General features: G+C 44.7%; 1 protein-coding gene across 3 annotated transcripts in view; it reads left to right on the top strand.

The window, feature by feature from the left end:
- hace1 (HECT domain and ankyrin repeat containing E3 ubiquitin protein ligase 1) overlaps positions 1-13,787 on the top strand; it is a 31,703-nt gene that overhangs the window by 6,194 nt on the left and 11,722 nt on the right. For all 3 annotated transcript variants that reach the window (XM_070911780.1, XM_070911782.1, XM_070911781.1), the window contains 5 exons: positions 230-326; positions 447-548; positions 650-756; positions 1,678-1,828; positions 3,542-3,846. In XM_070911780.1, coding sequence (XP_070767881.1) covers positions 230-326; positions 447-548; positions 650-756; positions 1,678-1,828; positions 3,542-3,846 — 762 coding nt within the window. The remainder of the gene's footprint in view (positions 1-229; positions 327-446; positions 549-649; positions 757-1,677; positions 1,829-3,541; positions 3,847-13,787) is intronic.

Below are 13,787 nucleotides of genomic sequence, written 5' to 3'. Positions count from 1 at the left end.
ACTCATAGTAGATCTACAAGGCCTTGTTTCAAAGTTCACTCTGACTTTCATAAGGCAGGGGGGCAGAATACCTGCAGGATTATTACTTCAGCTTTGGATTTTCACTGTTAATAATTCACCCGTCACGATACTAAAATAACCTGGTATTTATAACATGTAGTATTGCACATCCGAGTGCCAGTATTTGACGGTCCAGTGGCTCTGCACCTTGTCTTGTGTTATTCTGTAGCCATGGCCAAAGGGACACAGCGCAGATCCTGCTCTCTCGAGGTGCCAAATACCTCGCTGACAAGAATGGAATCACTCCCCTGGACCTCTGTGTGCAGGTGAGTTTTTCCTCACCACTTTTTTTTTTTTTTTTTTTGTCTCTTAGTATTGTGTTGTTTACAGTACAGTTATAACATACAGTTGAGTATGTTGAGCTCCTGTGGTTACTGTCCCCTCAGGGTGGATATGGGGAAACCTCTGAGATCCTCATCCAGCACCACGGCAGACTGTTCCAGACCCTCATCCAGATGACGCAGAATGATGATATTAAAGAGAACATGGTATGACCAAGTTTGTCTCTACATTCATTGATAAGCCCTGTATGTACACTTCTGTTGACGTGTGTGTGTGTGTGTGTGTGTGTGTGTGTGTGTGTGTGTAGCTCAGGCAGGTTCTGGAGCATGTCTCTCAGCAGAGTGACAGTCATTACCAGAGGATCTTGATCAGTCTCGCAGAAGTGGCTACCACCAATGGACACAAGCTTCTCAGGTATAATTGCACATATTTCTATATGTCTTTTTCGTATTTGTCTCGCGTATGCATATGTATTGATCTTGTTAAACAGATCCCGGTTTCAAGCTGGGTGTCCCGAGTCTCGACAAATACCTGTGAAACACTAAAATGTCCCGGTTTTCAACATTCATTACCAAATTACATACATTATACTTGTTTCCAGCACTTACGTAGACCTGAAGAACATAAACAAAGCACCGCAGGTAGAAATTCAACACTGATTGCTCTGTACATGGTCTGTGTCAGTCAATCAAAGCGGCGTCGTCAAGGCTGTTGCTAGGCCATGATGGAAGCTGTCATGCATGAACGTGCGGTGTAGTTCAGGGTCCTGGTTTGGGGGTTTGAAAATATGGTCACCCCAAGGGTTAGCCTAGCCTAGCATAAAGACTGCTAGCAGCAGGAGACAGCTGGCCGGCTCCGTCCACAGTTCAAAGTTCACTAACACTGTGCAATCTCATTTCTTAAATCCATACACAAACAGAAACGTAAAAAACAACAACAGTGTGGTTTCCGTCATCCTATTCCATCATGCTTGTGACGTACACATCGCAGATCATTGAGCGGTTGTGCCTCCTGCTCCTCCATCATATCAGTCTGCCTCTTTTTTCCTACTATGTTATTGGTTTAGTTTGGAACGAGCTTCCCCCATGACCAATCACGATTCACCCCAATAACCCATTTCGAAAAGGAAATGGAGCCATTTAGTGAATTAAGTTACAGTTTCAGATGTACAGTTTTAAAAGTTTTAAAAATCAAACCCTAATGAGAATGTAATTAGCTGTCGTATCTGTGCCAATGTGTTTGATTTGACGTAGCTGCATTACAAACTGAGTAGCTGAGTAGTGCTGAGATGTGTTTGACGGTCCCTCCGTTTCCCTCTGTCCTTCTGTCCTCAAGCCTGTCCAGCAGTTACGAAGCTCAGATGAAGAGTCTGCTGAGGATTGTTCGTATTTTCTGCAATGTGTTCCGCCTGGGGCCCTCATCGCCCAACAACGGCAACGACATGGGCTACAATGGCAACAAGACGCCCCGCAGCCAGGTCTTTAAGGTCAGTAGGAGGTGGATATAATGATCTGCAGGTGTTTTAAGAACAACTGAGGAGGCTGCTGGGATGTGTCATCCTCAGGTGTCAACAATTGAGAAGTAAAATGATGAATATGAACAGTCAGACCAAATCCCAAAGTGAATGTAAAAGAAGAAAAAAAAGACCAATGTTGGAAAAACAGTGTTCCTTAAAAACAAGAATAGCAGAACATAGGATCAGTATATGCACAAATTCACAAACCTGTAACCAATATGTAACCACCAAGATTGGCTTCTTATGAATACATCAGTATCTGCATGATGCATGCGTGTTGGCCAATTAAGTAACAGGGAATGTCACTACAGAGTTCGTTTTGTCAGCAATGAGTTAAAAAGCTGCAGAGTTGGTGATAATTAGGGTTCAAATGAGTGGGGCTTTGCAGGACATTGACCATATCTCATTGTCGTCCAGTCATCATATCTCATTGGTATCTTCTCTCATCGTCTGGGAACGGGCGTGTCAAAGCATTTTGAGCCTACTCCTAGGGGGCGCCACAAATGGCAAAAAAAGGTGCACATGCTCTGGGGGCAATTAATAACCAAAATCTGCATGTGGGCGTGGTCTGTCCTGATCAAACTCAGCGGAGACATGCTGCACAAGGTGAAACCGAAACCTGCAGCTTTGTGTTTCTGTATTTCTTTGTGGATTTGTGTCTGTGAGTGACTTACCCTTCCATATAAAACATAAGTCATGTGAGCCATTGTTTGTTGTTTTGTTTTTTTTCCCATTTTTTTTTCTCCTTCCTGATTATTTTTGGGCATTTTCTGCTTTATTTTCTTAATAGCCACAGAAGAGAGAGACAGGAAAAGCAGGGAGAGGAGATTTGCAACACTGCCTGCGATCACCTGACACAGCAAAAGATATAAAAGAGGCAGTTTCTTTGGTAAATATGGTATAGCAAAATCTCTGCGTACAATATGACAAATTTCATAGCATGTATTTCAGTTTTGCCCTAAACCCTGAATACATTGTTCATCCACTTGGGGGTTTGGGGTTATGTGACTGCTGAATTCACTTTAACTCACGGAGAGGAGGGATTAGCTACTGCAGTGCAGCACATACATTTGCTCAATGCAAGGACTCGTTTGATTGAATTTTTACAAAAGTAAGCAAATCTGAACGAAATCCCCAGGGCGGTTCATTTAAGGGTTCTATGAATAACCCTCCTAAAATGATTGTTGTAGATTGAGATGTACATTTTTTTTTTCGCCCAAGTAACAAAAGAAAACACATCGAGCCACGCAGATAGTTCCTCCGGTTTTGTTTGGTTTTGAGACACGTATCTTTCATTTCATCCTTCACCCAAATACAATGAAGATGTTTTCATGTTGTTTTTTTATTTCAGTTTCAATTGTCATTTTTTTAGCTCCACAAACAAAATCCCATGCACCTCCATTGTATTGATATGGAGGTGCATGGGAACTCTCTGTTGCTAGAGAGCACAACAAGGAAATAATTGCTTTTGTAATTTGGATGGCCTGTCCCTTTTTTTGAAATAATCTTCTGCGCTTAACTAAATCCCAGATAACATGAAAAAGGTGCAAAAGTCTTGAGTGAATCTCAGTAAAACCTGAAGGAGTGACTTTGACCTTCAGGCTCAAACGCCTGTATTGTAATGTCTTCATTGATCACTCCCTTTGTTTTCTCTTTGATCGCCTCCTGCCTGTCTCTCTGCAGCCGCTGGAGCTGCTGTGGCACTCCCTGGACGAGTGGTTGGTGCTCATCTCCACGGAGTTGGACAGGACCAGGAAGAACCCGTCTTCCTCCCCCTCCAGCAGCGAGATAGCCTCTCTGCTTCTCAAAAAGTGCGAGGTCGACCACTCCGGCCCCCCGCCGACGCTCCCCTCCTTGCTGGACCCTCAGATCGTCATGGAAACGGAAGTGTACGCCGACGGGGAGGACGTCATCTCCATGACGGCCAGTCGTCTCAGTGCTGTGATCCAGGCCTTCTATATGTGCTGCTCCTGTCAGATGCCACAAGGGTCCGTGCTCAGCCTTCATCTGCCAGCCGTCATATCTAAACAGTACATGAACAAGCCTCATTTAACACAGAGTACTACTACCACACTGCTACTGCTGACACTGGTACTACTACTACTGTGCTACTGCTGACACTAGTACTACTACCACTGTGCTACTGCTGACACGAGTACTACTACTACTGTGCTACTGCTGACACGAGTACTACTACTACTGTGCTACTGCTGGCACTGGTACTACTACCACACTGCTACTGCTGACACTGGTACTACTACTACTACTGTGCTACTGCTGACGCTGGTACTACTACCACTGTGCTACTGCTGACACGAGTACTACTACCACTGTGCTACTGCTGACACGAGTACTACTACTACTGTGCTACTGCTGACACTGGTACTACTACCACACTGCTACTGCTGACACTAATACTACTACTATTACTCTGCTACAGCTGACACTAGTACAACTACTACTGTGCTACTGCCACACAAGTACTACTACCACACTGCTACTGCTGACACTAGTACTACTGCTACTGTGCTACTGCTACACTAGTAAAACTACCACACTGCTAGTGTTGACACTAGTACTACTACTACCACTGTGCTACTGCTGACACAAGTACGACTACTATTGTACTACTGCTACACTAGTACAACTACCACTGTGTTACTGCTGACAGTAGCACTACTACTACTACTGTGCTACAGCTGACACTAGTCCAACTACTACTGTGCTACTGCCACACTAGTACAACTACCACACTGCAACTGCTACTGCTGACACGAGTACTACTACTACTGTGCTACTGCTACACTAGTACTACTACCACACTGCTACTGCTGACACTAGTACTACTAATACTGTGCTACAGCTGACACTAGTAATACTATCACACTGCTATTGTTGACTCGAGTACTACTACTGTGCTACTGCTGACACTAGGACAACTACCACTGTGCTACTGCTGACACTGCTACTACTACCACTGTGCTACTGCTTACACTAGTACTACTACTACTACTACTACTGTGCTACTGCTGACACGAGTACTACTGCCACTGTGCTACTGCTGACACTAGTATTACTACTAATGTGCTACTGCTGACACTAGTAATACTACCACACTGCAACTGCTACTGCTGACACTAATACTACTACTATTACTCTGCTACTGCTGACACTAGTGCTACTACTACACTGCTACTGCTGACACTAGTACTACTACTACTGTGCTACTGCTGACACTAGTACTACTACCACTGTGCTACTGCTGACACTAGTACTACTACTACTGTGCTACTGCTACACTAGTACTACTACCACATTGCTACTGCTGACACTAGTGCTACTACCACTGTCCTACTGCTGACACGAGTACTACTACTACTGTGCTACTGCTACACTAGTACTACTACCACACTGCTACTGCTGACACTGGTACTACTACTACTGTGCTACTGCTGACACTGGTACTACTACTACTGTGCTACTGCTACACTAGTACTACTACCACACTGCTACTGCTGACACTAGTACTACTACTACTGTGCTACTGCTGACACGAGTACTACTACTACTGTGCTACTGCTGACACTAGTACTACTACCATTGGTCGCACTGTGCTACTGCTGACACGAGTATTACTACTACTGTGCTACTGCTACACTAGTACTACTACCACATTGCTACTGCTGACACTAGTGCTACTACCACTGTCCTACTGCTGACACGAGTACTACTACTACTGTGCTACTGCTGACACTGGTACTACTACTACTGTGCTACTGCTACACTAGTACTACGACCACATTGCTACTGCTGACACGAGTGCTACTACCACTGTCCTACTGCTGACACGAGTACTACTACTACTGTGCTACTGCTACACTGGTACTACTACCACACTGCTACTGCTGACACTGGTACTACTACCACACTGCTACTGCTGACACTAGTACTACTACCACTGTGCTACTGCTGACACTAGTACTACTACTACACTGCTACTGCTGACACGAGTACTACTACTACTGTGCTACTGCTGACACGAGTACTACTACTATTGTGCTACTGCTACACTAGTACAAATACCATTCTGCTACTGCTGACAATAGCACTACTACTACTACTGTGCTACAGCTGACACTAGTACAGCTACTCCTACTGTGCTACTGCTGACACTAGTACTACTACCACACTGCAACTGCTACTGCTGACACGAGTACTACTTCTACTGTGCTACTGCTGACACTGGTACTACTACCACTGTGCTACTGCTGACACTAGTACTACTACTACTACTAATGTGCTACTGCTGACACTAGTAATACTACCACGCTGCAACTGCTACTCCTGACACTAATACTCCTACTATTACTCTGCTACAGCTGACACTAGTACAACTACTCCTGTGCTACTGCCACACTAGTACAACTACCACACTGCTACTGCTGACACTAGTACTACTACTACTGTGCTACTGCTGACACTAGTACTACTACTACTATTGTGCTACTGCTACACTATTACTACTACCACACTGCAACTGCTACTGCTGACACTAGTACTACTACTGCCGTGCTACTGCTGACACGAGTACTGCTACCACTGTGCTACTGCTGACACGAGTACTGCTACCACTGTGCTACTGCTGACACGAGTACTTCTACTACTACTGTGGTACTGCTGACACTGGTACTACTACCACACTGCTACTGCTGACACTAGTACTACTACTACTGTGCTACTGCTGACACGAGTACTACTACTATTGTGCTACTGCTACACTAGTACAACTACCACTCTGCTACTGCTGACACTAGCACTACTACTACTGTGCTACTGCTACACTAGTAAAACTACCACACTGCTAGTGTTGACACTAGTACTACTACTACCACTGTGCTACTGCTGACACAAGTACGACTACTATTGTACTACTGCTACACTAGTACAACTACCACTCTGTTACTGCTGACAGTAGCACTACTACTACTACTGTGCTACAGCTGACACTAGTCCAACTACTACTGTGCTACTGCCACACTAGTACAACTACCACACTGCAACTGCTACTGCTGACACGAGTACTACTACTACTGTGCTACTGCTACACTAGTACTACTACCACACTGCTACTGCTGACACTAGTACTACTACTACTGTGCTACAGCTGACACTAGTAATACTATCACACTGCTATTGTTGACTCGAGTACTACTACTGTGCTACTGCTGACACTAGGACAACTACCACTGTGCTACTGCTGACACTGCTACTACTACCACTGTGCTACTGCTTACACTAGTACTACTACTACTACTACTGTGCTACTGCTGACACAAGTACTACTGCCACTGTGCTACTGCTGACACTAGTATTACTACTAATGTGCTACTGCTGACACTAGTAATACTACCACACTGCAACTGCTACTGCTGACACTAATACTACTACTATTACTCTGCTACTGCTGACACTAGTGCTACTACTACACTGCTACTGCTGACACTAGTACTACTACTACTACTACTGTGCTACTGCTGACACTAGTACTACTACCACTGTGCTACTGCTGACACTAGTACTACTACTACTGTGCTACTGCTACACTAGTACTACTACCACATTGCTACTGCTGACACTAGTGCTACTACCACTGTCCTACTGCTGACACGAGTACTACTACTACTGTGCTACTGCTACACTAGTACTACTACCACACTGCTACTGCTGACACTGGTACTACTACTACTGTGCTACTGCTGACACTGGTACTACTACTACTGTGCTACTGCTACACTAGTACTACTACCACACTGCTACTGCTGACACTAGTACTACTACTACTGTGCTACTGCTGACACGAGTACTACTACTACTGTGCTACTGCTGACACTAGTACTACTACCATTGGTCGCACTGTGCTACTGCTGACACGAGTATTACTACTACTGTGCTACTGCTACACTAGTACTACTACCACACTGCTACTGCTGACACTAGTACTACTACTACTGTGCTACTGCTGACACTGGTAATACTATCACACTGCAACTGCTGACACTAGTACTACTACTACCATGCTACTGCTGACACTAGTAATACTACCACACTGCAACTGCTACTGCTGACGCTAGTACTACTACTACTGTGCTACTGCTGACACTGGTACTACTACTACTGTGCTACTGCTACACTAGTACTACTACCACACTGCTACTGCTGACACTAGTACTACTACTACTGTGCTACTGCTGACACGAGTACTACTACTACTGTGCTACTGCTGACACTAGTACTACTACCATTGGTCGCACTGTGCTACTGCTGACACGAGTACTACTACTACTGTGCTACTGCTGACACTGGTACTACTACTACTGTGCTACTGCTGACACTAGTACTACTACTACTGTGCTACTGCTACACTAGTACTACTACCACTGTGCTACTGCTGACACGAGTACTACTACTACTGTGCTACTGCTGACACGAGTACTACTACTACTGTGCTACTGCTGACACGAGTACTACTACTATTGTGCTACTGCTGACACGAGTACTACTGCCACTGTGCTATTGCTGACACTAGTACTACTACTAATGTGCTACTGCTGACACTAGTAATACTACCACACTGCAACTGCTACTGGTGACACGAATACTACTACTATTACTCTGCTACTGCTGACACTAGTGCTACTACTACACTCCTACTGCTGACACGAGTACTACTACTACTGTGCTACTGCTTACACGAGTACAACTACCACTGTGCTACTGCTGACACTACTACTACTACTACTACTACTGTGCTGCTGCTACACTAGTCCTACTATCACACTGCAACCGCTACTGCTGACACTAGTGCTACTACTACACTGCTACTGCTGACACGAGTACTACTACTACTGTGCTACTGCTTACACTAGTACAACTACCACTGTGCTACTGCTGACACTGCTACTACTACCACTGTGCTATTGCTATACTAGTACTACTACCACTGTGCTACTGCTGACACTAGTACTACTACTACACTGCTACTGCTGACACGAGTACTACTGCTACTGTGCTACTGCTGACACGAGTACTACTACTATTGTGCTACTGCTACACTAGTACAAATACCACTCTGCTACTGCTGACAATAGCACTACTACTACTACTGTGCTACAGCTGACACTAGTACAGCTACTCCTACTGTGCTACTGCTGACACTAGTACTACTACCACACTGCAACTGCTACTGCTGACACTGGTACTACTACCACTGTGCTACTGCTGACACTAGTACTACTACTACTACTAATGTGCTACTGCTGACACTAGTAATACTACCACGCTGCAACTGCTACTCCTGACACTAATACTCCTACTATTACTCTGCTACAGCTGACACTAGTACAACTACTCCTGTGCTACTGCCACACTAGTACAACTACCACACTGCTACTGCTGACACTAGTACTACTATTACTGTGCTACTGCTGACACTAGTACTACTACTACTACTGTGCTACTGCTACACTAGTACTACTACTACACTGCTACTGCTGACACGAGTACTACTACTACTGTGCTACTGCTACACTAGTACAAATACCACTCTGCTACTGCTGACAATAGCACTACTACTACTACTGTGCTACAGCTGACACTAGTACAGCTACTCCTACTGTGCTACTGCTGACACTAGTACCACTACCACACTGCAACTGCTACTGCTGACACGAGTACTACTACCACTGTGCTACTGCTGACAAGAGTACTACTCCTACTGTGCTACTGCTACACTAGTACTACTACCACACTGTTACTACTGACACTAGTACTACTACTACTGTGCTACTGCTGACACTAGTAATACTAACACACTGCAACTGCTACTGCTGACGCTAGTACTATTACTACCATGCTGCTGCTGACACGAGTGCTACTACTATTGTGCTACTGCTGACACTGGTACTACTACTACTGTGCTACTGCTGACACTAGTACTACTACCACTGTGCTACTGCTGACAAGAGTGCTACTCCTACTGTGCTACTGCTACACTAGTACTACTACCACACTGCTACTACTGACACTAGTACTACTACTACTGTGCTACTGCTGACACTAGTAATACTATCACACTGCAACTGCTGACACTAGTAATACTACCACACTGCTATTGTTGACACGAATACTACTACTGTGCTACTGCTGACACTAGGACAACTACTACTGTGCTACTGCTGACACTAGGACAACTACTACTGTGCTACTGCTGACACGAGTACTACTACTACACTGCTACTGCTGACACGAGTACTACTACTACTGTGCTACTGCTGACACGAGTACTACTACTATTGTGCTACTGCTACACTAGTACAAATACCACTCTGCTACTGCTGACAATAGCACTACTACTACTACTGTGCTACAGCTGACACTAGTACAGCTACTCCTACTGTGCTACTGCTTACACTAGTACTACTACCACTGTGTCGCACTGTGCTACTGCTGACACGAGTACTACTACCACACTGCTACTGCTGACACTAGTACTACTACTACTGTGCTACTGCTGACACTAGTAATACTAACACACTGCAACTGCTACTGCTGACGCTAGTACTATTACTACCATGCTGCTGCTGACACGAGTGCTACTACTATTGTGCTACTGCTGACACTGGTACTACTACTACTACTGTGCTACTGCTGACACTAGTACTACTACCACTGTGCTACTGCTGACAAGAGTACTACTCCTACTGTGCTATTGCTACACGATTACTACTACCACACTGCTACTACTGACACTAGTACTACTACTACTGTGCTACTGCTGACACTAGTAATACTATCACACTGCAACTGCTGACACTAGTAATACTACCACACTGCTATTGTTGACACGAGTACTACTACTGTGCTACTGCTGACAGTAGGACAACTACCACTGTGCTACTGCTTACACTACTACTACTACTGTGCTACTGCTGACACGAGTACTACTACTATTGTGCTACTGCTGACACGAGTACTACTGCCACTGTGCTATTGCTGACACTAGTACTACTACTAATGTGCTACTGCTGACACTTGTAATACTACCACACTGCAACTGCTACTGCTGACACTAATACTACTACTATTACTCTGCTACTGCTGACACTAGTGCTACTACTACACTCCTACTGCTGACACGAGTACTACTACTACTGTGCTACTGCTTACACGAGTACAACTACCACTGTGCTACTGCTGACACTACTACTACTACTACTGTGCTGCTGCTACACTAGTCCTACTATCACACTGCAACTGCTACTGCTGACACTAGTGCTACTACTACACTGCTACTGCTGACACGAGTACTACTACTACTGTGCTACTGCTTACACTAGTACTACTACCACTGTGCTATTGCTATACTAGTACTACTACCACTGTGCTACTGCTGACACTTGTACTACTACTACACTGCTACTGCTGACACGAATACTACTACTACTGTGCTACTGCTGACACGAGTACTACTACTATTGTGCTACTGCTACACTAGTACAAATACCACTCTGCTACTGCTGACAATAGCACTACTACTACTACTGTGCTACAGCTGACACTAGTACAGCTACTCCTACTGTGCTACTGCTGACACTAGTACTACTACCACACTGCAACTGCTACTGCTGACACGAGTACTACTTCTACTGTGCTACTGCTGACACTGGTACTACTACCACTGTGCTACTGCTGACACTAGTACTACTACTACTACTAATGTGCTACTGCTGACACTAGTAATACTACCACACTGCAACTGCTACTTCTGACACTAATACTCCTACTATTACTCTGCTACAGCTGACACTAGTACAACTACTCCTCTGCTACTGCCACACTAGTACAACTACCACACTGCTACTGCTGACACTAGTACTACTACTACTGTGCTACTGCTGACACTAGTACTACTACTACTACTGTGCTACTGCTACACTAGTACTACTACCACACTGCAACTGCTACTGCTGACACTAGTACTACTACTGCCGTGCTACTGCTGACACGAGTACTGCTACCACTGTGCTACTGCTGACACGAATACTGCTACCACTGTGCTACTGCTGACACGAGTACTGCTACCACTGTGCTACTGCTGACACAAGTACTACTACTACTGTGCTACTGCTGACACTGGTACTACTACCACACTGCTACTGCTGACACTAGTACTACTACTACTGTGCTACTGCTGACACGAGTACTACTACTATTGTGCTACTGCTACACTAGTACAACTACCACTCTGCTACTGCTGACACTAGCACTACTACTACTACTGTGCTACAGCTGACACTAGTACAGCTCCTTCTACTGTGCTACTGCTGACACTAGTACAGCTACTCCTACTGTGCTACTGCTGACACTAGTACTACTTCCACACTGCAACTGCTACTGCTGACACGAGTACTACTACTACTGTGCTACAGCTGACACTAGTACTACTACTCTGCTACTGCTGACACTAGTACTACTTCCACACTGCTACTGCTGTCACTAGTACTACTACTCTGCTACTGCTGTCACTAGTACTACTACTCTGCTACTGCTGACACTAGTACTACTACCACACTGCTACTGCTGACACTAGTACTACTATTACTGTGCTACTGCTGACACTAGCACTACTACCACACTATTACTGTGCTACTGCTGACACGAGTAACACAGCCATTTCTCCTACTGCTGTTCTACTGCTGATAGTAGTATTTTTACCACAGCCACTACATCCATTGCTGGTACTGAAAAAAACAATGTAGAAAACGCAATGGATATATGGCATTCCTGCAAGTTTGCATTTGTTAAAGTGATGAAGGTTACAGTCTCCTCATCGCTCCACACAGATCGGATGTTTCTGCCTGCCAACTTTTTCTTTTGTCTCCTCAGTGGAGCAGAAGCTTCAGTGGATAATTAAGTCACATGCTTCATGCACGTCGTGATGTGTTCGCCAAGTCTGTTTTCATTGCAAACAATTTTTTCGTGACATTTTGAGACTCGAGACAAATTTTGAGTTTCCGCTATGCGCAAATAGCAGGTGCGCATAAAAAGATGGAAACCGTCCTTGTGTCACACCAGATGTGTTCAGCCACAGCACTGCAGTTTTGGCAGCGCCGACAGCTCAGAACGCATTCGCTGTCGTTAGGCGCAAAGGATGGGAGAGAACAGACTAGACGTGCTGGACGTGCAAGTAAAACTGTGCTGTCACGCAGCAAGTGTAAACAGCTGGATTGACTAAAATAGAAGCACATCTGTTCCGTCAAACGCGGCTGAAATGTGTCCTCTGCAGACAGCCCAAGTTTCCCTGGTGGGTGTTGTCACCCTTAATCTTTGCTGTTCTGAGCTCAGTGTACCCTTGTGGGGGCAGATAGATTCCTTGATTGCATATATCTCTATAGATGGCCTACCTTCATGTGACAAACTACTACTAATGCTACTACCACATAGTATCACTCTTTCTCTCTTAACACTTGGCTGTATTCGGAACCGCCTACTACGTACTACCGACAAATGCACAATGCAGTATGCAGTACATAGTAGTATGCAGTGTGAAACTGTCAAATCGCTGTATTTTGCAGTATGCCAGGCCAGGCTTGGCCAGTTCCCGTTTTGGAAAAGCTGAAGTAATAAGTGATAATAATAATAATAATAATAATAATAATAATAATAATATGAAAGTCAGAGCAAACTTTGAAATGAGGCCTTGTAGATCTACTATGAGTGAAGATTCAGTCACTGGGCTGCTTATTTCTTATTTCCAACCCGCCTCATCTACCTCTTGTTTGCTCCCACATTCATCTCTCTTTGTTTAAACCCTTCTCCAGATTCATAATTATACGTAATTACACCATTAAAGATGCTTAATTAACAGCCA

This window comes from Enoplosus armatus, chromosome 9 (assembly GCF_043641665.1).
Source record: "Enoplosus armatus isolate fEnoArm2 chromosome 9, fEnoArm2.hap1, whole genome shotgun sequence".
Lineage (NCBI taxonomy): Eukaryota > Metazoa > Chordata > Actinopteri > Centrarchiformes > Enoplosidae > Enoplosus > Enoplosus armatus.
This window is presented reverse-complemented; position numbering and strand designations above follow the sequence as displayed.